Raw genomic sequence first — 27466 nt, 5'->3', positions numbered from 1 at the left:
AAGCGATACTCCGGGAGGTATTCTGTGGTCGTCTTTTGAGTCAGAAAATCCTAGAACATTGTCAAGCTGGTGCTAAGGGCAGGGGATTGAAAAATTGAGCCGGGAGGACACTTGATGCCACCTAGCGTAGGAGAGCAAGGCTGGGAGATTCCAGCAACTTTCTTTTAGACATCGTGTCACAGGGCCACAATTTCTGCAGAGCCTCTTCCTCCCTCTTTTTGTCTATGACTCCCCTTCCCCTCCCCCACCAGCACTTACTTTTTGCTCTTTGCCGGCTGGCCCCTCCTTCAGGCTATTTTAATTAACTGCTCAGTGGTTACTTAAGTCTGCAAACCTCTGTTCTAAGGAATTAGATCTCATAGATCATATCCAGGAAGCAGGGCTGAAGGAAAAGGGACCAACTGTCTCCATAAGCCAGGGATGGAAACCAAAGAAGAGCCGAAGAGCCAGGAAAACCATCAAAACCAGTACTGATGTTTACTGAGGTGTCAGGGTACAGCAACACCGCAAAGGAGCACAGCCTGAGGATTGAAGAACACAGAGGCAGCATCTAAGGGTTTCTTAGAGACGCAGCCTTGGTCTCCGGGCCAGGAGAAAGACAGTGGGTGATCTGGTGCTCACAAGGACTTCAAGAAGTTCCTGTATTTGTCCAGGAAAGAGGCAGCCAGAGTAGTCAGCTCTTGTCGAAGTTCCTGCAGGGCCCTGTCCTGTTCTTGCTGCTCTCCCACCATCTGCTGCCTGTAATAGTTGATGTAGAAGTTCACCCAATCATTTGCCACAGTCTCCATGGCTTCTTCAGAGATGAGAGGATCAGAGAAGACCTGGAAGCAGGGTGGGAATGGGGCAGGATTTGGCAAGGGAGATGGTGCTCAGCAACGTGACTCAGAAATAACCACAAACTCTGACATTGTCTTTTCTCCCATTTGTATTCCCTATCTCTAGTTGTTGTCATCAATGCCACCATCACCCTCCTGGCTCCAAATTTTCTCCCTTCTTTATCCTCACCCACCTCCCAATACCCCAGGCTTGCCCTTAAAACAGAGCAGCAGGCTTACCTGCTGATTGAGCAGAGTCTTAAATTCCTTTATTCCTGCAGAAATGAGATCCTTGTTGGTCTGAAGAAGAGCCATCTGCCTGGTTAGAAAAAGAGATGGAATTTAAATATCCTTTTCCCCCACCCCAGGGTATTTCCTTCAGTTCCCTCACTCCTCTTTAGGATCCCTGGGGGCCTGCAGGGCCACCTCTCCTCCACCATCTTTCCAACCCTGCCCTGCTCTGAGATCATGTTTCTCCCAAGTTGGCTCACCTTCAGGTCCAATGGTGCTATGTGTGTCTCACCCACACTTCTTAAGGTCTGGATGTCCTTTTGTGACAAGCTAGGTGTAGACAAGGAGTCAAATATCAGCCAAAGAGGGAAACACCCTGCATTTAGATCCTGAGAGAGGGTGATAGCTCAACCAGGGGAGTGGAAGGAGGGCGAGGCTTCCCTGAAATTAGAAAGATAGCAAGGCCAAGAAAACAGATAAGTGGGGAGACCCAGAAAACCAGGGACAGATCCTTGCCCTCTGCCCCACATCCCAGAAATCAGGCTCCAAATGCTAACAAAACTAATAGTCACTGATCCCCTGTTACATGACACACACTTTTAAAATCATCCCAACAAGTGATGGCAATTATTCTCCTAATTCATAGATGATATATTAAGGGCAGCTTATGTTACACTTCTCATTTATGCCAGGCATTGTTTTTAAGTGTGTATTAAGGTATTTATCCTTATAAAAAATTCTATTAGGCAGGTACTAATAATAGCCACATTTTGCAGCTGAGCCTTCTGGAAGATGGGGAGACTGGCCTCTACCAGGCTGAATTTTGCAAGAATGGAGACACATTTGCCTTATTCTCTACCATATCCTCAGGCACTCAACAAAGCAGAAATGCTCTTTTTCTTCTTTTTAAGTATCTTCCTAATGTTTTCCATTTTTAATAGATTTTTTCAAATTTCAAAATCACCCTATTCTAATTGAAATAAGTGAAACATTACAAAAATGCACACTGAAAAAGTTGATCCTTTTGTTTCCTCCCCTGACAAAGTAACCAGATTAAAAACAAACTTTCCTGCCACATCTTTCTTCATTCAAAATCCAACATTTCTAGACACCTATACACTCATACTTTTCTTTTTTTTTAACATATTTTTATTGAAGTATAGCTTACAATGCTGTGAATACACTCATAGTTTGTTGATTTGTTTTTTAAGTTTATAGCATTTTCTTAATTAACCTTAATTAATCTACAACAAAATTAACTTCGTTTTGGTGTACAATGTACCATGTATGGATTTTAATACATAGATTCATGTAACTGCTATCAGGATACAGAATATTTCCATCACTCCAAAAACTCCTTAATGCTACCCCTTTGTATTCACCCCCACTCCCATCCCCAAACCCTGCCAACCACTGATCTGTTCCTCATCACTGCAGTCCTATGATGGAATCATATAGTAGGTAACCTTTGAGACTGGCTTCCTTCGCTCAGAATAATGCCCTTATGCTCCATTCACGTTGTTGCAAGTAGCGGTAAGTTGTTCCTTCCCACTGCTAAGTGTGCATCATGTGGATACACTGCAGTTTGTTTATTCATTTACCACTGAAGGACACCTGGATTGTTTGCAGTTATTGGCAAGTATGACTAGAGCTGCTGTAAATGTTTATGTAAGGATTTTTGTGTGAACATGTTTTCATTTATTTAGGGTAGGAAGTATTTGTTACCACTAGGAGAAATAATTGCAATACAACTTGACAAAGAACATGTATACAGAATTTAAAACAAACTCTTACAGTTTGATAATAAGACAACCCAGTTTTTTTCTGGCTCCAGAAAGCAGATGCTAAGGGCTAAGTAAGTGCTACAGTGAACAAGGGTTGCCATGGTCTCTGAGCAGGGAACAGTCAACATAGACAATGATGATCAGTAAAGCCGCGAGGGTTGGTAAGTAGCATGACTGTATATCTCAGTTCGCCCAGAACAGCTCCAGGCTGTTATTTCAATGTGATTATTAATGGTGCCTCCTTTAATGACACTCTCAAAAATCCTGCTTTGGACAATACATTATATGATAGTGCTGATCATGAGGGCCCTTGACCTGCCTTATATGGAACAAAGAACCTAACATTTGAATACTTGACACTGACTCCACATATCAGTCAACACTTAAACAGCATGTACTATGTTCCAAATGTAGTTTAAGAGCTTTACATACAGGACTCATTTAATCTTCATCCCAAGCCTATGTGGTAGGTACTAGTATTATTCCCATTTTACACATGGAAAAACTGAAGGACAGAGTGGTGACAAATTTGCCCAAGATCTCACAGATACTTAGTGATGGAACCTGCATTCAAACTAAGGCCCTCTGATGGAATTCATTCATGGAGGTTGGCCTCAATTCAGTACACCCACAGAAGCTAACATTTTATACACACACACACGTATATATATATTTGATTTTGAGTTTTCCATTAGAGTGACAAATTGAAGGGATACAAAAAATTTAATGCCGTGGGTCTATCTCAGCCTCAGAGACTCTGTATAGGTCTTAGATAAGGCGAGGTGGGGTAGAAGAGCATTCCAGGCTGAGGTCCATGAGGAAGGTGATAGTTTGTAAGAGTCAGAAGTTTCAAGCAGGGAGTCAAACTGGAAGTGGGGGGGCCTCCAAGAATGCTAGGCTAAGGAACCAGGATATTGTATTTCCTGATAAAAAGAGGATGCTTTTTGGCAAATTTCTACTTTGAAGTCAGTACATTGCACTGGATAGGAAGGAGAAAGGGAGAGAGGGAAAGAGAAAAAGAGGTGAGGTGGGAGGGAGCGAAACGCTGTCTTTAGACTTTCTCCCCAATTTCGTAGAACTTCTCCCCCAATAAACACACAAGAGCTTGCCTATTTCTCCTGTTTCCTGACACTTTTAACTGCAATCCCCTGATTTTCTCATTCCTCAGATGTTCTTAGGATCCCATCAAAAATAATACTCTTCCAGCTGGGGAGGGCTGAAAGACAAAAAATTTCTAGTGGAGGGCCAGAGATGCCCAGAAGGAAAACCAAATCAAAACAAACAAATGAAAAAAAACCCACAACCAAAAAGAGAAGCTTAACAGGGCCTCAGGGATCTCCTGGTCCATTGTGCATGCATGCATGCATTCATGAATATCTTTTACGTACCTACTATGTGTTGGGTACTCGAGATACAATAGGAGTAAAATATAGTTCCTGGCCTCACAACAAAGAAGGCACCTGAGACCCAGAGAGGGACACGGACTTGCCCAAAGCCACACAGCTTAAAATTCTGGGGCTGCACGGGGTCTCAACACAACGATTCCCTAGGGACGCCCTCCTCCCTTCTCCCCATAACTGGAAGTCGCGGGTTACCGCAATGAAGGTACTTCCAGCGCCTGGTGGGCCAAAATGCTACACAGAACCAGGGTGGAACCAGCCCTGGGAGGTCGAGGCCGGGGCGGGAGGTGGGAGAGGAACGATCCAGTTCTTGGGCTGGCCGACGGCCCTTTCGCGAAGGAAGATTGCCCCTCTGCAGCCGCCGTAGGGGAGTCGGACTCGCAGTCCCGCCACGTTTCTCATCGCGCGGAACTGAAGGGAGGGATCGGGGATGGCTGACGTCGCGAGGCGTGAGGCCGCACTGTGCTCCGAGCAGTTCGGCTCCGGGGTGTCCCGGGGTTGCCGCGCCGCCGCCGACGGGAGCCTGCAGTGGGAGGCCTGGGGGCGGCGCTGGTGGGGGTTCTCCGGGGCCTTCACAGGGAAACCCGGAGGACGAGATGGGGGCGGAGGGGTGGCTCCCAGGACGGCCTCCCCACCTCTGTCCCCGCTCCTGGCCGTGTTTCTGCCGCAGGGCTTCCCCGATAGCGTCAGCCCGGACTATCTGCCCTACCAGCTGTGGGATTCCGTGCAGGTCAGCCTGGCCGACGGGGAAAGGGGGCGACATGAAGCCGGGGGCCGGGGAGATAGTGTGCGCCGCCTCTTCCTCCCCACATACAGACTGGGGATCCAGAGCCGAGCTGTGACACGTCCCAGGCCACACACCAAGGAGAGCTGATAATAGATCTCCATACTCCTGTGCCTACGCCTCATCCCACTTCTTTTCTTCTCCAGGCCTTTGCTTCCAGCCTCTCGGGCTCCCTGGCCACCCACGCCGTCTTGCTGGGCATAGGGGTAGGCAACGCAAAAGCCTCAGTTTCAGCTGCCACGGCCACCTGGCTTGTGAAAGGTGAGCTGGTTCCCTGAAGTCTCACCTGTCGCTCCTCTCAGCCCTACGATCTCTCTGGCTTCCTCTTTTTCCTCCGACTGAGAAGCCCGACTCCTTTCCACCTCTACCAGTCTTTTGGCATCTAGCTCTGGGCTGTGATGAGTATATTTATGCATTCCTGTCTGATTAGATCCAGGAGCCAAGTTTCCCCAGGTCCTAGAATAGTGTGCCTTGTACCTTGTTAAACAAAATTCAACTGAGTAATTTTAAAAATTTCTATTGGCTTTACTCAGCGATTGATTAGTCATCCCCGGCTGGAATGACCTCACCCCCTTCCCACCCCCCGCCCCGCAGTTGCACTCTCTTCCCTGTACTTACTGTTCAGTGTCTCTTAATCATCTGAAGCCCTGATCTGTAAGTTAACCGTCCCCTCCCCTTTACTCCTAATCTATGGAGGACTGCCCAAGAGTTCTGTTATTGAATAAAACTGCCATCTGCCTGGGGTGTAGGAAATTAGTCAATTCCAGACAAAAACAATTTTGTAATAGGTCCTGAGTGGCAGAGAGGAGGTTCTGGGAAGGGTGAAAGGCATTTTTAGATCCTCTGGGATACTGGATGATGTTATAAATAATAACTATAGTAACTACCTGTTGAATGTGTACAACTTTTTGAAAACTCACTAATGGGAAAAAAAGAGAGAGTTTTGTACCATGCCACCTAGAGAGTGAAGTAGAGAAAGAAAGGGCAACTGTTCCACATCAGGAGGGTCCATGGCGTTCTCTGCTGTCTTTCACTACTGTTCCCATTTGGGAATTTAAATCAGACCCAGGCTAAGGCTCATACTGCTCCTAGCATCAGCCTGGCCACATCTCTAGTGAGTCTCCCTGGATCTTTTGGAGACTCTGGAGGCTCCTGCTTATAACCTCACCATTAAGACCAGCAAACTGTGTAAATGTGAGTCACCTCTGGATTCTGAGAGTGCAGATCAGTGGAGAAGTGGTGGTGATCTGTGACTCTTGTCCTGGTTGTCTGTTCTTTTAATAATAATAGTTCACTAGACAGTACTTCTTACGTACTGATCTTTAAATGTATTGACCCAGTCTTCACAGTAGCTGTGAGATAGGTATTGTCATTATCTCCATTTTATAAATGGGGAAACTGAAGCACAGAAAAGTCACTTGCCCAAAGTCACAGCCAGCAAGTGGTAAGGCATGGATTTGAACTCAAGACATTTAGTTCTAGAGTTCATTTTCATGACACCACACTGGGCTCAATTTGGAATTTTTCCCTTGCTCTCCTGTTGGCTGTTTGGAATGCGGTAGGAGCTTGGGTCAGTAGTTTCACATCATTCCTAGCACTTTAATCTTATCACCAACACATTGCCTATATATGGCTTCAGCTCAGGCAAGTTATTAAGAAAAAAATAAGACCATTTTAAGAAGTGAAAAAATATCCACTTCCTTTAGAGCCTGTTGTTGATATTAAAAGAAGCCCCCTTAATTAGAAAGGATATTACAAACTTATTTCCACCAAACATGGGAAATCTATGCAAAGCTTTACATAAGAAACTCCCTTGGTTTGAGATATACAAATGTTAGCCACTATATATAAAAATTGATTTTAAAAAAGTTTTTGCTGTGTAGCACAGGAAACTATATTCAATATCTTTAATAACCTTTAATGAAAAAGAATATGAAAACAAATATATGAATGTATATGCATGACTGAGGCATTGTGCTGTACACCAGAAATTGACATGTTGTAACTGACAGTACTTTACACACACAAAATAAAAACTCCCTTGGAGTTTTTTGATGTGGTTTCTTTTAGTTATAGATCTCTTAATGGGACATGCTGTTAACTGTCATAACTAGCAATAGTAATACTACTAGCAGTCAGTATTTTGGCAGCATACTAATCTGTGCAGCAGCCATAGTAAGTAGATGCCATTATGAATACCTTTTTCAGAGGGGGAGGCTGAGGCACAGAGAAATTTAGTAATTTACCTAAGGTCACATAAGGCCAGGATTTGGACCCAGATGGACTGACTCCTGTGTCCTACTCTTAACCACCACACTCTTTTGCCAGTTAGCATTTTAGAGTGGAGCCAGGTACAATTTGTGGACAGCTGATCCCTTACTAGGACTCAAAGAGTTTTTAGGTCTTACAGCTCAGCTAATTGTAAGTGAGGCAAAAAGGAGCAGGTGGAAATGAAGTTTCCTAGTCGACTGGACGATGTTGACTTTCAGATGATAGGGAGGCTGTGTGTCCTAACTGCATCCTAGTGCCAACTTCCAGGTTCTGACCAAAGCCCTGAAGACTGCCTCCAATGAAAAACAAAGCAGTCACCCTTTCTGCCAAGTGGTCCCTGTATGGAGGACATACACACTGATTGGGGAAGAGTGTGCAGTCAGAGGGAAGAAAATAGAGTCTGGCTCTGTCAACCAATAAAAGTAATCTGAGCCACATTCAGAGTCACCAAGATGATCCAGTACAAGAATCTTGAACAATAAAATTTTTGTGTCAAATAAGAACTACTTAAAAGGAAAAGGGTAGGTGAGTAAGAGAGGGAGGAGGCTTCTGGAGCCACGCTGGGAAGTCTTGCATCAGGGACAGACGGGACAAAAGTACAGAAGCAGAGCAGGCCAGAGGGGGACTGTGTTGTCTACATGCCTCCGAATGAGGAAGCCGCTGCTCAGCCCCAGCCGATTGTAGCGGTGAGAAGAGGCAGGCCCAGTGTTACCATGTCTTCAGATTCTTCTAGGAAAGCTATAAGTCCAGATTTTCTGGTAAAATGTCCCACTTTTGTACACCTATCTTCTCTGAGCTTTAGTTGCTTCATCTGTGAAAGGGAATGATCCCTCTCAACTTCATAGGGTCATTGGGAAGATTGAAAGGCGGGGGCATTTCAGGTGTCCACTGGAGTGCTTAGCGGTCTCCTTCAAATCCGAGGTTGGGTAAATATGTCTAGATAGAAGGCATCGAGGCCCAAGGATGGCGGTTGTGGCAAGGGAGGATGAGGAGAACGTTTCCAATGAATGGGGAAGGTTTGCCTGTGTCACCACCTTTGTATATTGTGGGAAGTTCCGATCCCTCTTGCCCACGACCTTGTTCTCCTTGCCTCCCATACTTAAGGGTCCCTGCCCTCAAGCTCAAACAGGTTAGGGGTCCTCTGCCCACTGTATCTGTCCTTTGCAGTGCCCAGTGTATGAAGCCTTCCCAGTTTGAGTCTGTAACAGTCCTTTGGGATCCCCCTGCTGGGCTTAACAAGTACTACTCTCAGCATAAGGTATGGTCTGAATCGGGAGTTGGCAAACTTTCTGTAAGGGACCAGATGGCTTTGCAGGCTATGCAGTTTCAGTTGTGGCAACTTGGTTTTGCCATTGTGTTATGAAAAAAACCACAGACGTCTAAACGAAGGGGCACAGCTGTCTTCCAATAAAACTATTTACAAAAGGGCATGGAAGCCCACAGATCACAGCTGACTGATCCTTGGTCGAAGTCAGTGTTTTTCATAGTGCTTGCTCTCTGCTTTTACACTGGCCTTTGAGCCTGGAACCATGACCCTCTGAGTCTCTGTAGTGTCCCCCATACCTCATATATTGCCTGGCACAGTAGGTAGCCGGTAAGCACTTGTTATGCAAATAAAGATCTAGTGGATTCCAGAGATTACTCTGACTCTCCCCAGCCTGAGGAGGCCTCTCCCTCTGCCCCACACCCCCAGCTCTCTGTCACCAACCTGCAGTTCAAATCCTTTTTATTTGTTTATGCTCAAATGACCACCTGGAAACCACTGCCCAATTTAAGAGCTAGACTATCAGTGGTAACCTCTGAACTTTCCACACGGGATTTCCTGCTTTTTAAAAAAAATACTTTTACTGTGTATGTGTATGTATATATGTGTGTGTGTGTGTGTGTGTGTGTGTGTGTATCCAAACACTATATTGTTTGTCTAAATACTATATTGTTTAGTTTTAGTTGTTTTTAGGGTTGTATGAAGAGTATGTTGTGCTGTATGTAGTCTGTATGACTTACTTTTTTATGCAAGATTGCAATACTAGGATTCATCCATGCTGATGTGAACAGTTGTAGTCCCTTGGATTTCCACTGCTGTCTAATATGCCCCTGAGTAAAGGTACCAGAATTGATTTATGCACTTTCCTGTTGATGAGCATTTACCTGAAGACATGGTAACACTGGGCCATCTCAGTTTCTTACTGTTATTAACAGTGCTGCAAACAACATTTCTGGCCCCTGTCTCTTGGTGTGCTTGGATACGTAGTTCTTTTGGGTACATAGCAGGAAGCTGCTATGTCTGGGCACTTCTGATCCCATCACACGACTGCGTCTGTCTAGAACTTATGGGACCAGACTGAGTGCCCAAGGGCAGTGACCCAAGATAAAAAAGCCATCTCAGGGGGTAAGATATAGCTCAATGGTAGAGCATGTGCTTATCATGCACGAGGTCCTGGGTTCAATGCCCAGGACCTGCATCAAAATAAATAAACCTAATTACCTCTCCCTCCAAAAAAAAAAAAAATTAAAATAAATGTTAAAAAAAAAAAAGAAAAAGCCATCTTGGTTCCAGGCTCTGCCAGGCCCCACAGCCCTCAAGGCTCTTGCTTGTTTCTTACTGATTCCTTGTCTCTCTTTCTCCCAGATTCAACTGGCATGCTGGGTCGCATCGTCTTTGCCTGGTGGATGGGGTGAGTTTGTCTTCCTGGTCAGCAGACTTCTGGCCATTGTCTCCAGACAGGAGTTATGTCTCTCTCAGCCCTGGCTGTATTGTCAGCTCCCTCAGCTCCCCCTCTTTCTTATCAGTATCTAGGGGAGGAGAGATTTAGCAGTTACATCATCAGAGCTAAGGAGTCTTTAATGAGTAGTGTAGGTGGCCAGCCTAGGGTCACAGAGCAGGGAAGCCACAGAGACATTGCTGTGATGAGATCTGCCTTCAGGAGCGCTGATGTGCCCCTGTGCTGCCCATAATGGAAAAACACAGACAGCCACAAGGCTCTGAGTGTCCTCTGCTGGCTTGTTAGAAACTTGAATGTGACAGCATTTAGCCCAAAAAGAATGACTTTACTCTAGAGGCTACTGTGGTGGCTTAGATACTTGGCTGGACTTTGCTAAGTTGAGTGGGGAGTGGCCTTGGGCAGGTCTTGGGGATCCCTGTCCCATGTGGGGCCCACGTCACCATTTGTCTCAAAGGGACGGAGAGCCTTGTGTTGCCTGCTTCCTCCTGGAGTCAGTACTGGGCAACCTCAGGGGTGATTTAGCATCTGCTATCAATTGCAGTTGTGAGGGTCACTGAGATAGTTTATGCAAAGTGCTTAGCACATAATAAGTGTTCGGTAAACACTAACTGCGATTACCAGCTCTAACCGTGCCTCACAAGCTCTCCGTGTATCGTCTCTAATCCTTATAACAACCTTGCAGAGTAGGAGTGAATGTGTACATTTTCCAGATGTGAAGCAGACCAAGTCCCACGGCTTGTAACTGGTGAGATGGGATTTGAACCTAAAGCCTGTACTCTTTCGTGGCATCAGGCAGAGCCCTAGACCAGGCCCATGTGTCCTAGTCCTGCCTGCGCCATATACTCGTTCCCTCGGGAGCTCCCCACGTACGTCCCGTGCCTCGCCCAGGAAGGCTCCCTTTCCCTCTAGGACATTTCAAATCAAGGGTTAAGGCTAGTGCTGCAAATTCTGAGCTGGGCGGCGGGCTGCAGCATCTCCTGCCACTGGGATCTTGGAGAAGTGGTCTCCAGGGTTTGTGCTCGGGCTGGGGAGTCACTCAGCCTGGCACAGGAGGGGACATCCATGGTGTCGTGTAATAGAGATATCCTAGACCTGGGTGTCAGAGCCTGGTTCTTTCTCTTGGCCTTCCCCGCTGGCCCTGACTCTCTGTGTGATCCAAGGGAGGTCATATCCTCTCTCTGGGCTGGTTATCTGTAATATGCAGGGTGTTTACATGTAGTGTTTACAAAATATTTGAATTTCTTGCTGGGTACCCTCTGTAAAGCAGGAGGAAGAGGAGGGGGGATGGCAGAGGAACCAAGGATGGCCTCTCTGCAAGGAGGGCCAGAGGGTGGGGAGCAGCCACAGACAGTTTTTCCTTTGGTACCTCATGGGTTAGTAAGGGGGAAATACTGAGTGGCCACTGAAGGGCCTCCCAGCTAACTGGGGCATTTCAGTCAGCAATGACAGGGCGTCGGGACAGATGTCTGGCTGGGGTGTGGGTTTTCCCGAGCCCTCCTAACCAAGGCCTTAGGATGGCCTGCAGTGCCCACAGGGTATGCTTCCTGCTTAAATCCAAATTGCAGACCAACCTCTCCTCCCCAACAGGAGCAAAATGGACTGTAATGCCAAGCAGTGGAGGTGAGGAGGAGGGGCTGGAACCAAGGGGAGGGGAGACTTCTGTGATAAAGGTCTCTGACCTCTGACCTCTGATCCCTTCCCTCAGGCTTTTTGCTGACATCCTCAATGATGTAGCCATGTTCCTCGAGATTATGGCTCCCATATTCCCCATCTGTTTCACCATGACCATCTGCATCAGCAACCTGGCCAAGGTACTCACTACACCCAAGATACCTGCCTTGGTGGTGCTGGGTCTGGGCTCACTGGGGGCCTGCAGGTGAGCCCAGCTTGGGCCCTGTGTTCGTTTCTAGAAGTGAAAGAGTTCAGCTCTTTCTTCTTGGACCCAACCATATTTTCTGATCCTCCTCTAGCCAGACAGCCTCCAGAGCCTGAGATGGTCAGTCTAAGGTGGTGTTTGGAGCCACGGGATTGGTGATGGAGCTGAGAGATAGAGGAGGTGGTCCGGTGTCAGCATCTTGGGACTGGCTACCTTTCATTCCTCCAGTGAAATATTTGTTGAGTGCCTCCTGTATGTTTGGCTCGGAATATGGACCACACATAATTAAGCAAATATTTATTGAATCATAGCTAGAGGTATTCCAAATGAGAAGTGTAGGAGGCTGTAGGAGGATTCAGCAGGGAATCTGGCCTGACCAGGGGGTGCAGGAAGGTCTCCCCTGGGGCTGGGTCCTGAGGAATAAGTTGCAGGTGCAGGCTGGGCGTTCTGAGCAGAAAGAACAGTGTGGCTCAAGGTCCACTGGCAAGACAGACACAGACCGGACAGCAAGGTTGGAGGGGAGCGGAGTGAACCCGAGCTCTTCTTCTCTGCCAGGCTGCTCACCCTCATGATTCCTTCAGGTCGGCCTCATCCAGATGAGGAAACGGAGTCTAGCAAGGTTCAGTAAAGAGGCGAGCCTGTCTTCACCACAGGGTCCAGTACCTAGCAGAGTGAAGACTCTTAAGAAGACCTGTCAGACCCATCTCAGAGGCCCATCTATCTATTCAGAATCACTCCATGTTTCTCCTCAGGGCAGCAGTGACATTTGGGATACAGCAGATCTTTGTGGTGGAGGACACTGAGATTCCCTGGCCCAGGCACTAAATGCCCTGTGCCCCTTCCCCTCCAGGGCAGGTAACCCCAGGGAAAAATCACTGCTGTCATTGTATACCCAGAATTGTGACCTCTGCCTAAATTCTGCACTAAACGCCACATCTGGGGCCTTAGTCTCTTTATCTGTCAAATAAGGAACTAGAACAGGGCCCTGAACTTCCCCCTCCCCACCCCCGCCCCTCTCTAGAGTTCTAGTCTCAGTGACCAGCACCTCCATCCTCCAGGGACACCGGCCGGAAGCCTGGCTGTCATCCATGCCGTCACCTCCTCCCACTCACTTGCCACCCTCAGCTAAACCTCCATTCAATTCTGTTATTTTCCCACTTAAGTCTCTCCAGTCCTTTCGTTCCTCCGTCCCTGTATCACCTGCTGGTTCCTTGTTGCTGAAAAAGCACATTTATTTGCAGAAAAGTCACATTTATTTCCTAGATCATCTTCCTGCATCTGTTCTTAGCCTCTTCAGTCCTCATAATACTTTTAAGAGTGGAAATCAAATCAGGTCACTTCCCTGCTCTTGGTGTAAAGACCTTAACATGACTTCCAAGGTTCTATGTGATCAGGTCCCCACCCATCACTCCAGCCTCATTTTGTACCACAGTTCTCTTACCTTCAAACAAATTCTGCCTATGTAATAACTAGTTTATTTATCATCTAGTGATTTGTGAGCTTCGTGAGGGCAGGTTGTATCTGAATTCTACCACACAGCACCTAAGTCTGCATCTGACATCTAAAAGAGATTTGCTAAATATGAATGAAGGTGACAGTGGTCCTTCAATGAACTTTCAATCTCTGAGGGAGAGAACTTTCAATCTTTCAATCTCTGAGGGAGAGATCCAGGTGCCCTGGGAGGTCAGGGCCACTGGTGTGGGTTTTGAACTGGCCTGGAAGGCTCAGCTAAGCCTTGACTAGGGCAGGAAGAGTGGAGTTAGTTCCAGACAGGCAGAATGTAAGCATGAAGTTGGAAACCAGAGTGGGCCTGGGAGCTCAGCAAGGGGAAAGTTGCAGCCAAAGCAGAAGTTGGAGGCTGGGGAAGTTCTGGGCTGAGAATTGTCTTTGGGCCTTCACCTTGGGGAAGGAAATTGACTTTCCTTGGGGCTGGGTCCACAGGGTGATGTGGCAAGCAGACCTTTAGTTTTCTCCTGGGAAAAGACAGAGGAGGAAGGCCTAGTGGAAGTTCGGGGTGAGAGCAACGCAACGAGGACAGCATTCAGAGTTTCGCTGTGGGGTGGCCTGAGTCCTGGTTTTTCTCCAGCTGGTTCGAGCCATTTATTTGGCTCACCCACAGAAACACCTGTGTTGCCACAGCTCATGGCCACCCAGTGCACTGAGGCTTTCCTGCTCCCCTTTCCCCACCCAGTGCATTGTGAGTGTGGCTGGCGGGGCCACTCGGGCCGCGCTGACCATGCATCAGGCCCGGAGAAACAACATGGCCGACGTGTCAGCCAAGGATGGCAGCCAGGTGAGCAGCCGGAAGTGGAGGGACGGTGTGGGGAGCATGGGGTGGGGAGGGATATCAGGCCAGGCCATGATTTGGGAGTGAAGAGAAGCACCTGAGTGCTTCTGGGGGTAGTGGTGGGAGACATGTAGGAGAAATGTTGGTGCTCCCTGCTCTGCCTCTTAGGATAGGTAGTCAGGTGTGAGGGCATGGACTCTGGTGGCAACAAGTCCAAATTGATTATCTCAGCACTTGCCCACTGCCCATGTGGCCAAGAGCGAGCCCTTGCCCTGGACCTCACCCTCTCTAAGCCAGAGCCCCACCCTGGGAGGTGGATGTTCTGATCACGTGAGGCCCCATGTGGCATAGCACTTGGCAAGTCAAAGTGCTCAGCATGTGAGGTGGCTGGGGTCACTGGCCAGAGGCCTCCACTTGGCAGTTCAGCAAGCCCCTGTGGCCCAGCCCCTCACCTGATCAAAGGAGCCTGGACTGGGGATGGGGACACCCCTGAGGCCGAGCCCTACAGGTATTAGATCCCCCCATACCCCTGTGCTAAGTGCTTGTGTGAACTGTTTAATTCTTTAACCAACCCTATGAGGTAGATGTTGTTATCACCTCCATTTTATAGATGGGGAAAGTGAGACCCAGGGAGGTCAGAAATGTGACATGGTTTTCTTTGACACTGAAGCAATTCAGCCACCTCTGTTCCATCCAGTCCTGCTTTCTGGCCTTCTCTTATATTGTTTTGTTAAATAGAACTTCATTGAAAAAAATTAAGACTAACTCCTTTCAATAATATTAACACAAGCGAATATTTATCAAGCAATAACTATGTGCCAAGTATCTCATTTGTATGAACTCACTAAATCCTTGCAGTGGTACTGTACGGGAAGCGTTCATCATGGCCACTACAGATGAGGGAAGAAGGCAGAGTGGTTCAGTCCTTGGGTACCCTTGGGCACGTCCCTGCTCTCAGGAGGTGGTCGGACAAGTTCTTCCCCATCATCCCTTCCACAGGTTGTTAGGGAAGAGAAATAAGTACCACCCAGGCCCTGCTTTTAGGATCTCCTAGCTCCAGGCCTGCTGTCTCTCACCTGCTCACTTTCTAACCCGCAGCCCCCACCCCACCCCCAAGCTGTATTGTCCAAGGCGTCAGGGCTTCCTCAGCTCCCGGAGGCGTAACATCACTGGGACAACCCGGGACGCATGCTCAGGCCCCTGCTTTCTGCTGATGTGGCTGCTGGGAATGACTGTTCACACCCAGGGGAGAGAAGGTCCCTCTGCTTCTGAGCTCCCACGGCCCTTGATCCCCAGTTTACTGTCACACCCACAGCCTTTATTTCCAGCCCCCACCCCCGTTGCCAGGGCAGCTGGGTAAGAAGAGCTCTTGAGTCTTAGGCCCCGCTCTGTGCCAGGACTGATTCTCCCGCGACCCCATAGTCAGGGACACCAGTCTAGATGCCTCTGTCATGATGAGTTGGGGGTGGTGGCCAGGGGTCTTTCCCCTAGGATAAGCTCAGTCAGGCCATCTCGGGCCACCAGAGGGGTCATCACATTGATTCCCAAGGGAAGTTTGGATCTTGTGTTTTTCTTCCTGGGTGGTTCCTTGACCCGTTTGAGACCAAGGGGCTGAGGGGATTGGCCATTTTAAAGACCAAATAAAGTAGTTCTACTCTGTGGAAATTTACTTGCCTGAGTGTAGAGCTACTCAAGCAACTCTTACAAAACAAAGAAGATATGTTCCAAGGGCATTCCAAGGTCATTGCACTCTGGGAGAGAAGCAGCTGGTATCTTAAATGACACCAAAAACATTAAAAATTTACTCGGCACCCTTATCAATGTAGGGAGCCCTCTGGGGTGGGGAGAAATTTGGAGAAAGGCACTCAAGGACATTCAGTCTGGCCTGGAGGGAAGCCCTCCAGCTCCCAACCCCTCTGCCATTTTTTAGGAGACGCTGGTAAGCCTGGCAGGGCTCCTGGTCAGCCTCTTGATGCTTCCCCTGGTGTCTGATTGCCCCCGGTAAGCCACGGTCTGGGGCAGGGAGGAGGTGCCCCCTGGGCCTCTGCTCCTGTTGAGCACCTCACTCTCTTTTCCCAGCTTAAGCCTCGGTTGTTTCTTCTTCCTCACTGCCCTCCACATCTATGCCAACTACCGGGCTGTCCGTGCCCTTGTCATAGAGACCCTGAATGAGGGCCGGCTCTGGTTGGTCCTGAAGCACTTCCTTCAGAGGGGAGAGGTACTTGGCCCCACAACAGCCAATCAGATGGAGCCACTGTGGACAGGTGACCCAACCCCTTGGTCTCAAGCTTCCTGTGTCTCCTAGTCTCTCCCCTGCCTGGGCATCCTGACTCCAGCTTCCCACAGGTTTCTGGCCGTCTCTGTCTCTGTCTCTGTCCCTGGGGGTCCCCCTACACCGCTTGACCTCCAGGTGAGTGGCCCAGTGTCTCCTACCCATCACTACTGCCACCCCCACTCCCCACACATGCTCCCGATTCTGATCATACACTAGCCTCCCCTGGCCAAGCCCTAGCATTCTGGTTCTTTATTTCCACTGAACAGACTTGGGGGTCATTGTGGGTGCCTGACGGCAGCAGGGTGTATAACATCGACTAGATACAAGGGATATATTTGTTGGATGCAGGAAAAAAGGAGGGATTGATGGTGGGGCTGGGTCACAGCTGAGGGATGGTCGGAAGGAGGTGCAGGACAGATGAAGTGTGGACAGTCAGGGTTAACAGGTGGCTGTGCAGTTGACTGGATGTTCACGCCTGCCTTCATTTTCTCCTCCTCCACTGCACACCCTTCTTCCCTTCAGTGTCTTTGAGCTGCAGCAGCTGGTTGAGGGGCACCGAGAACCTTACCTGCTGCGCTGGGACCAGTCACGAAGTAAGTGCTCTGTGTTCTCCCAGCTTTAGACTCACCTTCCTGGGGTCAGCCTCTCATCCCTCCAGCTCCAGGGCTCCTACCTGCTGTCCTGAAGGGGGCTCCAGACTAAGATCGGATGCATTCAAATTATAGCTGCATGCCCCAGTGAGATTCACTTTACCACTCTGTAAAATGGAGCTAACAATACCTGCCTTATTGTCTGCCGTGTTTTTATGAGGATCCAATAAGGTGATTGTGTAAAAGCACTTTTTACATTGCAGCACACACAAATCAGATTATGACCTTTGGTTATCCCTGAAGAACCACTCTCCTCTCCCATCTGGGGTCACCTCTCAAGGAAGCAAGTACTGAAGTTTACTAGTCTGCTGGTTGTATGTTAAAAGGTTAAAGCCATTAATGACACGCAAGGGGGGAGGGTGTAGCTCAAGTGGTAGAGCGCATGCTTAGCATACACAAGGTCCTGGGTTCAATCCCCAGTAACCCCCTCCAAAACTAAATATGCAAACTTAATTACCTCCCCCCCAAAAAATAAAAAATTAAAGGCATGCAAAATAAACCCACCTCAGGGAGCTGCTCTGAAGCTGTATTTGGGAATAGGGTATTTCAGCTTGGCAAGAGCACTGGAAGCAATAGGAGATGAAGTTGGAAAGAAAAAAGATGCAAGATGGCCTTCTGTGCCAGGCCAGGGCCTTTGGGGCAGACAGAGGTGAAGCAAGCTCGTAGGGTTAGGGTTAGGATTACAGAGTATTTGGGGAGGTGGGCCTTCCTTGGTACCAGTCTGTCCCTGGGTCTCTCCAGACCAGGTACAGGTTGTTCTGAGCCAGATGGCAGGCCCTGAGACTGTTCTAAGGGCTGCCACTCACGGGCTGGTGCTTGGAGCCCTGCGGGAAGATGGACCCCTCCCAGGGGAGCTGGAGGAACTGAGGAACCGAGCACGGGCAGGTAGGCGACCATCTCACAATCTAGGCTGCTTCTGACTCAAAGAGGAAGCACTCTGTTCAACTTGGAGAACCTGAGTGTCTGGTTCTGCACCCACCCCAGGTCCTGAGAAAGAGAGCTGGGTCATTGTCAAGGAGACGCACCAAGTGTTAGACAAGCTATTCCCAAAGTTCTTGAAAGGTAACATCCTTCTGCTTCATGGCTCCTTGGCCTCTGAGGCCTTCTCCCCTTCCCTGTTCCCCTCCCCACCCCTCTACCTGGCTTTCCCTGTCTGCAGGATGGGGAGCTTAGGATGGTGTCTGAGGCACCGTCATTGCTGACAGTCTATGTGATCCCAGTTGGCATTGGAGAACGGGGCAGAGGGAGGCTCACAAATCACTGAAGGTGCTCTTTCATCTAGCACCTACTTCATTCCAGCCCTTTTCCATGTGCTGCTCAGTGAATTCTGGCTGCAACCAGGTGAGGTTTTAGCCTCATTTTGTGCCAGAGATCACCCAGCAGAGGCAAGGGGAGCCCAAGCAGCGCACAGAGTGTGCACCCAGCCTGTGCTGCTCCCTATCCCCCCCACCCCAGGGTCAGCCCAGGATCTGCTCCCCAGCAGCACCCTGTGACCTCTCCCCAGGACTGCAGGATGCGGGCTGGAAGACTGAGAAACACCAGCTAGAGGTGGATGAGTGGAGGGCCACATGGCTCCCGTGCCCAGAAAAGAAGGTCTTGTGAGCAGCCCCAGCCTGAGGCCCAGTCTCAGGACGGGAGCCTGGAGCAAGGACACTTGGGCCACAGCAGGACATGGAAAAGACGGTTTTATTTTTACTTATGGGGAGTGCTGTGACCGGTCAGCCAGGACCTCACAGGAAATGACTGCCTGTCAGATGGACTGGGCCCTAGGCAGAGACAAGGCAGGGAGAAGGGGTACCAGGGCCTTCCCCACCGCTCTCCTGCCCCAGGCCTTTCTCACCACTGCACGCTCCCGACCCCTACTCATTGTGAGGCTGAGCACTGCCCTGGCTGTGGCTCGCGGTGTCCAACACGGTTGGCCTCAGGCATAAAAGCCCCAGAGGAACGTGGCCACGGCCATCATGAGCAGGGCATTGAGGTTGACGACACGGGCCCAACTTGGGTCCTCACTGATGTCCTCCAGCCGCTTGGTTGCTGCAGCCATCTCCTCCTGGGTTGGGGGCGGGGGACTGCCTGCCCCACCCCTGCTCATTCCACAGAACCAGAGCAGGCACTGGCGGAGCAGGCCCGGCTTTGGAGACGGGGCCTCTGGGAGAAATGGAGGCCTGACAGTTAGTCTGAGGAAACTTCCCAGCTCCCTCACCCAGACTCCCGGGGCAGTGCCTTACCCTCCATCTCCACTGCGTGTTCAGGACGCCCATTCTGTACCGGAGGTGAGGCTGGACCTTCTAGCTCGTCAGCATCCAGGTCCTCCCGCTCCTCCTTGCTGTGCCGAAGACTGAAAACCAGGCGGTGGAGCTGGGGAAGGGTGGGAGCAGGTACTGAGTGGGAGTGCCATCCCCCACCCCAGATCTTGATGTCTCTTGTCCACTCTGGCCCCCCCTTACCTCCCTGTGTCCAGCCCACACACCCAGCCCAGGCTCACTCCAGGCTGATCTTCCGTGGCTGCCCTTTGCCTTCAGACTAAACCCAAACTCTTCAGCTGGGCATTTAAAGCTCTTGGCCCTGCTGGCCCCTCTGCTTCATCACCCCAAGTCCCCTGTCTACACTCACAGTGGTAGTGCTTTAGACTCCACTCTTACAATCTCAATTGCATGGTGTCCTTCCTGGGGGAATTTGCTCAGAGGGTTTCCTTCTGCTGCCTTACCCCTTCTCCACCAGTGGGATCCTGCCCATCCTTCCGGGCCCAGCTCTCTGTCCTGCCCCCCAGTCGGCTCTGCCCTGGAACACCTGCCTTACAACAGCGCAAGACCAGAGTGGGCTTTCAGGATGGCACTCTGTCCCTCTCTGCCACCAATCAGGTCCTGTGGTTTTAGTCCCAAAGGCCGTGCCAAGACTCTGGGGGCCTTAACCTCCCCCAGAATCTTCAAGCCACCTCCAAACCACCTCAAATAAATGTCATTTAAATAAAAACATTGCTTTGTGCTTGCTTTGCAAATGAAGCTTCAGACTGGACTCCCAGCCTGTTCTCACCAACCCTCAGTAAAGAATTCAGGTTCCCCCTGCTGAGTGTTCCCAGAAGCAGGACAGACAGTGTGAGTGTGGGGAGGGCTGCACTGGCCACCGTTTGGTGCCTGTCCAGAGGCCGGCACTTACATGCTTGCGCGGAATGGGTGGTGTGCACAGCGAGACCACAAGGGTGAGGAGGCCGGAGCAGACGAAGAGCACGATGGCGAAGTAGAGGTAGTGCACGCGGCAGAGGAGTGCTGGGCACGCTGAGGGTCGCACGCAGCTGCCAGAGCCAAAGGAGAACTCGGGAACAAGGCGTGCCAGACCCATCAGCAGGCCCCCAATCAGTCCCCAGAAGGCGCCCTGTTTGGGGAGAGAGTGGGTCAGCCTCCTCGTGTGTCCAAGTCCTGCCCCGAGCTCACAGCATAAACAGGCGCTCACCTTCTCATTGACGCGGGGCACGAAGAGCGCCAGCACGAAGACGGCCGACACCGGCGGCGCCAGGTAGCTGGAGACCGACTGGATATAGTCAAAGAGCTGCCCGCCCTGCGCCGCCTGCACCACGGGGAGCCAGGCCACCGACACGGCCACGATAAACACCACCCAGAGCCTGTGATGGGTGGCCATCAGGAGGTTTCACTCAGGACCTCGGCTCCCCCTGTCCCCTAATGGTGCTCCTAACCCCCACCCAGGGCTGACTCATGGGGGAAGAGATAGAAAACCCTGGCCCACCGTCCTACTAAGAGCAGCTCGCGGTCGCCCGCGCGGGGCCGCAGGCGCGTGTAGATGTCCATGGTGAACAGCGTGCTGCTGCTGTTAAAGATTGAGGCCAGCGAGGACATGAGCGCGGCCAGCATGACCGCCAGCATGAGGCCGCGCAGACCTGCAGGCCGATGGGAGCCGTGAGTCTGGGGCACTAGGGGGTCCCCGGAAGGTTCCCGGCTGGGCAAGGGGTGACGCCTCCCATTGGCGCCTACAGGCAGAGGACAACCCGGGTGCCTGCCCTCACCGTTGGGCATGAGCTTCACGACGAGCCGAGGGTAGGCGATGTTGGAACACCCCACCTCAGTGCCGCAAACGCGCTTACACACCTCGGGCACAACGCAGGCCACCTCATCTGCAGGAAAGAGGGCACGACGCGCCTAGGATGGGGACCTCGTCTGGAAATTTGGATCCCAGAAATGGGGACCGGGAATCCCAGTGAAGGAGGGATGGGACCCCTGATGTGAGGTGAAACTGGATGGCCCAAATCTTAGGCTGGTAACGGAAATGGGAGACAAGCATCTGTATCCTTGCACAAGAAAGGGGCTGGATAGGGCACAGGACTCTTGGTCGGGGCAGGGTTGTAGACGTTACCCGGGTAAAGAATGCGGCTGATCATGCCCGGCATGACCATGAGGAACATGGGCATCAGCTTCAAGTAGCCGCACAGGATGCAGCCAGCCTTGATGTGGGTCAGGTTTTTCCCAGCCAGGCAGCGCTGCACTATGACCTGCGACGACGGGAGTTCAACTATCTGCATCCAGTCCCGGATACCCCGCCCCTCCGGTCTTGCCTCAGCTGGCCTCTAATTCAGGCCCCGCCTTTGGCTCAGCGAAGCCATCTGTTCAGCTCCCAGCGCAGACCCCGCCTCTTGGATCCGGCTCCATCTCGTTTAACTCCTTCTGGCCAGCTTCCCGCCCCCTGGGACCACACTGTCCACCTAGTTCAGGCTCCACCCATCTCAGTTCCGCTAAGGGAGGTTCCGGTTCTGCCCTCGCCAGGCTGCCCACCCAAGCCCTGACCCCGCACCTGGTCGCTGCACCAGTACCAGCTTGAGACGATGGTAAGCCCCAGAAGCAGCGCGGGCCACGGCAGGTCCCCCGTCACAGGATCCCGGAGCAGGTGGTAGGAGTCGGGCCGGGGTCGATAGCAGGAGCTGGAGATGTTGCCCACCGCCGGATCCTCGGACACCGTTAGGGATGTCATTGCCCTCAGGTATTTGTCGAAAAGCCCCGAATACCCGCCCACCTCGTGGAAGGCTGTGAAGACAAGGCGTCAGGGGACCCGGCGCCCGCGACAAGGACCTCCCTAGGACCCAAATGACGCCTATGCGTCAGGTTGAGAGCTCTGGTACTCGCGACCTCCGCGCCCCTCCCCCATCGACTGAGCCCGTACCGTAACCCATGAGGACGAAGGCACCCGCGAGAATGACGAACGTCTGCACGGTATCCGTGTACATCAGTGCTGCCAGCCCTCCTACAATGGGCCTGGTTCAGTGGGGACAGCCCAGACTGACTGCCTCTAGTACATACAGTGTCTCTGTGCCAGCTGGAAAAATGTTCCCTTTCCTGGAGGGCAAATTTCAAAACGATAGCCCATTCTCTGGGCTCATGCACACCTGCATCAGGAGGCAGGGCTTGGTGAGCACAGGGTGGCTGAGTTTTAGACTCAACTGATGCCAAGTGCCCTTGGCCAGGAGCCCACGCGCAGGACCTCCAATATCCGCCCTCCTCTAAGCCCGTTTTCTCATCTGTGTAATAGGAGGAGGTGATTCTCTAAGGTCCAATTCTCATTTCCATCCCATGCAGGGCCGGCCCCTCAAGCTGACCTTGGCACCAGGCCCCACCCACGTTGGTCCAGCGTCGGGCCCCAGGCCCCATCCCAGAATCCTTGGACCAGCACTGGGTTTAGTGAGTTATCGCGGAGTGCGGCCAAGTCCTCTCTCCCCTCCCAGGTGTTCAAGAAGGGTAAGAGCTGTTAAACCTTCCTTTTTGCCCAGGCCCAGGAGGAGCTCAGAGTCTGAACTTCCAATGCAAATCCAAGGAACGTGGAGAGAGAGGGGGAGTTTGCTTTCCACAGATCATCACATCACACTTAAGAACTGCTGCTGTTTGCTTTCCTCTGGGGACTCCTCTAAGACCCACCCAGAAATCCACACTCCTAGCATGGCTAAGGGGCCCACTCCCTTCCCTAAGCCTCTGCCATGGCCACCTGTCACAGTGTAGATCATGGTGATCACCAACAGCGCAATGACGGAGGCATAGATGTTCCAGCCCAGAGCCTGTTGAATGAATACTGCCCCGGAGAACATGTCCACCTTGGAAGAAAAAGCGAGCACGCAAGTCAGGACCCAGGGGCCAGGGCAGGGACCCAGGTCTACCTCCTGCCTAGACCACAACACTACATGGCCACGCCTCAAAGGTTCCCTCATTTTTTGATGGCCTGGCCTTCCCAGATGCCTCCCTCTGAGGCCCCATAAACCTATTCCTCCCAGGCCCTGCCTCCATGAGGCTTCTTACAGAGATTGCTCCTTGGACCCGCCCCCTCTGGGCTTTCTGGACCTCCACTGGAAGACCCCACCCTTCCCAGGATCCCGTCCCGCCTGACACTCGTGCGCACCGAAATCTTGGTGAAGATGTACAGAAAAAGCGAAAGCACCGACAAGTAGAGACGGATACGATGGCCGCCGAAGCGCTTGCGCAGGTACTGCGGCATCGTAATGACGCCCGCGGTCAGGTACACCGGCGCGAAGAGCCAGCCAAGTAGCAGCACCACAAACAGCGCCTGCGAGCACAGCGCGACAGCTAAGCATGACTCCCTGTCTGAGATTCTGCCATAAGTATGTCCTCACCCTTGATGGGTCTGGGGAACCTTCCCCTCTTAATGAACGTGCTACTGCAAAGTAAGGTCGTATGAAGGGCCCAGAGGACACAAATATGGAAGATGTCCCTGGGCCTCGAGCATTAGGGACAAGGTTTTGATATCTTGTAGGGCCCTTAAATAGAGCCCTTCTTGCCCTCCCAGGCCATGACCCTTGGCCAGTCCCTCCCAAGATGACTCCTATCCTCCCTGCCTCCCAGCGCCTGAATCCGAGCACAGACCACTCAGCCTGACCCCAGCCTCTGCCAGGAAAGACCCCCTCCCCTCTCCTCTCCACCCCTCCAAACCTGCTGTCCCTCAAGGCTCAGCTCAGAGGACTTCTCCTCCAGGAAGCCCTGAGTTGAAGCCCTGATCTCCCCATCTCTCCGAGGTGAGCCTCAGTCCCATAGCTGCATCTCCTGCCCTCTTCTGTAAGGGGCTTTAATTTGGCCGAGAAATCCTCACAGGCCACAGCTTCCAAGAGCATCAGCACAAGCACTTCACGATCTTTCAGGCTGTTCACTCACTTCAGAGAGGAGTAAGTCAAAGCCACAGAGGGTGGTGGCTGGTCCAAGCTCATATAACAACAGTGAGTCAGAAGCAGGACCTACCTCTGCCCTGAAAGTGGTTACCTCCTACATCCCTCTGCCTCCAAGCTCCATGCGTGAGCTCTACTTGAAGCTCAGCCGCCACCTCACAATCGAAGTCCTGCCTCCAGTTCCACATCCCTACCTCTCCTACCTGGAACCTCATGAGGTGTGACCCTTTGGGGGCTCCCAATGGGGGTGGGGGCCCCCAATGGGGATGGGGGTCATTGGCACAAAGAGGGGCTCACATTCCATTCAAATCCAGCCACAGCCAGGCCGCTTGCTGCACCAGTCCCTGCCAGGCCCACAAAGTGGCCGCTGCCGATGTTGCTGGCAAAGAGAGAGGCCCCGACCTGGGCGACCAGAGGTGGAGGTGAGCCAGGCTGCTTCTCTAGGCCTCCTCCCGCTCCACAGCCCAGCCTTTCTCACCGGCCACCACACCATGCTTCGTCCTGCCAGGAAGTAGCCACCAACGGTGCCTCTGTTGGTTCTGCACATGGACTAGGGGAGAGGAGTGGGGAGAGACCTGGGTTTGGGGCCCATCTTTGGACCTCATTAGCCTCTTCAACACATTCCTCAGCCTTGTTTCAGGCTGAAGATTAACCAGAGTGCGGGTCCTCTTCTGGTTCACACACCACCCCCACCTCCTCCAGCCTCTTCCCAGGCACCCAGACTCACCCTGGCCCTAACCTAGCCTCCAACTCCCCAAGTGTGGCTGGGTTAGGTCTGACTTTCTTGGGGGCTTTGGATGAAGGTTTCTGGTCACTCAGCCATTATGTAGACAGGGGAACAGAGGCCTCATTTAGAGTGCTGTCTCTGCTGAAAATCCACTGACCCCTTCAATTAGCTCAATCCAAAGGTGGGCAGACAAGGCCTGAGTGTGGGCTGGGCTGCCCTGAGACTATAAAAGTCTTATTGCCTTTCCCCTCTGCCACTCCATTTCTCCCTCAAAGATCCAGGCATCCTTCCTCTACCACACATGGGGTGTCCCTGAGACTTTCCCCCCGGGTCCCAGAAGCAGGTCCCCAGCAGCAGCCCCTAATTTCTCACCCACAAGCCAACACCAATGACCAGCAGGAAATAAGCCGTAATGACCAGGATGTCGGCAAGGTTGTCAATTAGGGCCCTCTGGTCCCCGGGCCCTGGTGCTGAGCCTGCCTCTGTGTGTTCCTCCATTCTGCCCAGGATCTGCCCCTCAAGGCGCCAGCCCCTGGATTCCCCCCGGGAAGGGATTAATGGTTACCTCAGGGGCAGTGAGCCGACAAGTCCCCCTGGCCTTATCCCCCCTTCCCGGCTTTGTTTAGCTGAATCAGGCCACATCGAGGCCGAAGGCTGGTCCTGGGGAGCTGGACACTTTCAAGTTCAAGAACACTCCCCTTCCTGGGCCTTAGGCTCCACCCCTCCCCCAATGTCCCAGGATCAAAATCACTTCTTTCACTCACTAAAAATGCCTACCTTTCATCTTCCACCTAGGGAAACTGGCTGAGCCAACCCCCTGCTTCTGACTAATCCGGAGGGATCATTTTCAAACCCAAATCAGACACGGTCACTCCCCTGCTCAGAAACCCTCCATAGCCCCCCATCACACTCAGGAGGAAGCAGAAGTTCCTCAGCCTGATGTTTAAGGCCTTCCATGCCCTGACCCCTGCCCACCATTCCCCTCACTCATCCATACCAAACTTAGACTGGAATCACCTTTCCTCCCCGCTCCCTGGCCCTACGCAGCCCCTGAATTCTCATAGCCCCAAACTTTTATATAAGCTGCTCCATCTGCTTAGAATGCGTCTCTGCCTCCCAGATGGCCAAATCCTACTCAGCCTTTACTGCCCAGCCTCTTTAGGGAAGATAGCATCTCTTCACGAAAGACTTCTCTGACTTTTCTGATACAGTCTGAGCACATTTTGTGGTCCTTGTCTGGGTCCAGGTCAGTCTCCCCAATAGACCAGAGAATCCCCCAAAGCAGAAAACGATCTGATTCATCCCTGGAGTCCCACTACTCAGCACAGGCTTGGATACAAGAAGGGAGGTGGTTTAAATATCTGTACCTTTGCCTTTCTAGAATTGACCAGACTTGGATGTCTGATTGTAGTAATTGGGCTCTTGCCAGAGATGGGGGAACAGAAAACAGTATTTTAGGGGAATATGATGAGTTAAGTTTAAGGAATGCTTTCATTTTGGTCCCTTCAAAAGCAGGCTCTAAGATGAGAATTGGGGTGTCAGGACTTTACTGGGGAGCTGATCCCAGTAAGACTGTGTAGGAGTGGGGAAGAGACCAGGAAAGGCAAAAAGCCTATAAAGGATGTGTTGATTAAAAGGTGACCACTGTGACAATCCCAGTGGGGAGCCTCTGAGACACTGCAGGGAACTCACCTCAGAGTTGACCCCCAAGAGTCCAGAAAGCTAGCATATTCAGCAATCCCTGTCTCTAACTGGCTGGAGATTACAGAACCTCCCTCCACCCACTCCAGGCCTGCTGGGCATAGGAGCACTCGCCTTCCTCTGGAGAGTACCCTCAGGGAGCAGCTGGGGAGACTGAGGGTCTGGGAACTCTCTTCCCAGGTGGGCCAAGTGGATGCGGGCAGGGCACCCACGGCATCTGCCTCAGAGGGTGATGAATTTGAAGTGCCTGAGAGAAATCCAGGGGCAAGTATCAAAGGACACATCGGGGTTATAGGTACTTAAAATCTATATGCCCTCACTGTGGCCTGCAAAGCCCTTTGTAAGGTGGCCGCTATTTCCTCTTTGGCCTCCTCTCCTACTACTCTGTCCCTTGCTGGCTCTAATCAACCACACTAGCTTTCTTTCCTTCCTTCCAGTAGTCCAAGCTCTTCACAACCTCCTGGCCTTTGCACTTGCTGTTTCTGCTGCCCAGGATACTCTCCTCAGGCTCTTTGCCTGGCTGGTTCTTTCCTCAACCTTCAAAGTCTCAACTTAGACATTAATATTCACAGAGGCCTTCTCTAACTTGCCCACCTTCTCTCATTTAGTTCTCTGTGTTTTGCCCTCTCACCCTCCCTCCTTCCCTTCTCCCTCATTCCTTCCTTCATTAACATTTATTAAGCACTTACCACATGCTAGACAGTATTCTAGACACTGGACAGACAACCGTCAGCAAAACAAACATACCCTTTGACAATAAGCTCCCAGGAGTTT

At 51.4% G+C, this 27466-nt stretch overlaps 3 protein-coding genes across 12 annotated transcripts; 1 reads left to right on the top strand and 2 right to left on the bottom strand.

The window, feature by feature from the left end:
* Positions 1-463: 463 nt before the first annotated feature.
* Positions 464-5393, bottom strand: AHSP (alpha hemoglobin stabilizing protein). Of its 6 annotated transcripts, none has more exons than XM_072943007.1 (4): positions 5301-5393; positions 1307-1376; positions 1056-1134; positions 464-821 (listed from the first exon to the last, which is right to left on the bottom strand). In XM_072943007.1, exons 3-4 carry the CDS (start codon positions 1128-1130, stop codon positions 618-620), a joined length of 279 nt encoding a protein of 92 aa, XP_072799108.1. In that variant the 5' UTR covers positions 1131-1134; positions 1307-1376; positions 5301-5393; the 3' UTR covers positions 464-617. The 6 variants fall into 6 exon arrangements, with proteins under 6 accessions (XP_072799108.1, XP_072799107.1, XP_072799111.1 ...); XM_072943006.1 differs by having other exon boundaries at positions 1307-1487; positions 5301-5375; XM_072943010.1 differs by lacking the exon at positions 5301-5393 and adding an exon at positions 4426-4494.
* Positions 4571-20071, top strand: RUSF1 (RUS family member 1). Of its 5 annotated transcripts, XR_012061219.1 has the most exons (14): positions 4577-4960; positions 5161-5275; positions 9915-9960; positions 11596-11628; positions 11714-11819; positions 14076-14177; positions 16102-16172; positions 16251-16435; positions 16518-16581; positions 16969-17039; positions 17838-17981; positions 18081-18158; positions 18601-19474; positions 19818-20071. XR_012061219.1 is itself a non-coding variant. In XM_031687398.2 (13 exons), exons 1-13 carry the CDS (start codon positions 4661-4663, stop codon positions 18587-18589), a joined length of 1353 nt encoding a protein of 450 aa, XP_031543258.2. In that variant the 5' UTR covers positions 4573-4660; the 3' UTR covers positions 18590-18669. The 5 variants fall into 5 exon arrangements, 4 of the variants coding, with proteins under 4 accessions (XP_072799104.1, XP_072799106.1, XP_031543258.2 ...); XM_031687398.2 differs by lacking the exon at positions 19818-20071 and having other exon boundaries at positions 4573-4960; positions 18552-18669; XM_006201335.4 differs by having other exon boundaries at positions 18601-20071.
* On the bottom strand, positions 18767-25825 carry SLC5A2 (solute carrier family 5 member 2). Its single transcript, XM_072943012.1, is given in 14 exon segments — positions 18767-19298; positions 19301-19454; positions 20253-20468; positions 20547-20715; positions 20838-20988; positions 21115-21222; positions 21462-21597; positions 21897-22126; positions 22263-22343; positions 23079-23184; positions 23487-23651; positions 24562-24666; positions 24743-24814; positions 25364-25825. Coding segments are annotated over 14 exon segments (2100 nt in total). The 5' UTR covers positions 25490-25825; the 3' UTR covers positions 18767-19017.
* Between the last annotated feature and the right edge of the window lie 1641 nt (positions 25826-27466).

This window comes from Vicugna pacos, chromosome 18 (assembly GCF_048564905.1).
Source record: "Vicugna pacos chromosome 18, VicPac4, whole genome shotgun sequence".
Lineage (NCBI taxonomy): Eukaryota > Metazoa > Chordata > Mammalia > Artiodactyla > Camelidae > Vicugna > Vicugna pacos.
The sequence above is the reverse complement of the archived record's forward strand: the minus strand, read 5'-3'. Positions and strand labels throughout refer to the sequence as shown.

Excerpts from the sequence above, each read along its gene's own strand:
- RUSF1 (XM_006201335.4), top strand. The coding sequence starts at position 4,661 with ATGGCTGACGTCGCGAGGCGTGAGGCCGCACTGTGCTCCGAGCAGTTC. Across the intron at positions 16,436-16,517 it reads GATGGAGCCACTGTGGACAG|GTTTCTGGCCGTCTCTGTCT; the intron begins GTGACCCAACCC and ends AGCTTCCCACAG. Across the intron at positions 17,982-18,080 it reads GAGGAACCGAGCACGGGCAG|GTCCTGAGAAAGAGAGCTGG; the intron begins GTAGGCGACCAT and ends CACCCACCCCAG.
- AHSP (XM_072943007.1), bottom strand. The coding sequence starts at position 1,130 with ATGGCTCTTCTTCAGACCAACAAGGATCTCATTTCTGCAGGAATAAAG. Across the intron at positions 822-1,055 it reads AGACTCTGCTCAATCAGCAG|GTCTTCTCTGATCCTCTCAT; the intron begins GTAAGCCTGCTG and ends CCCTGCTTCCAG.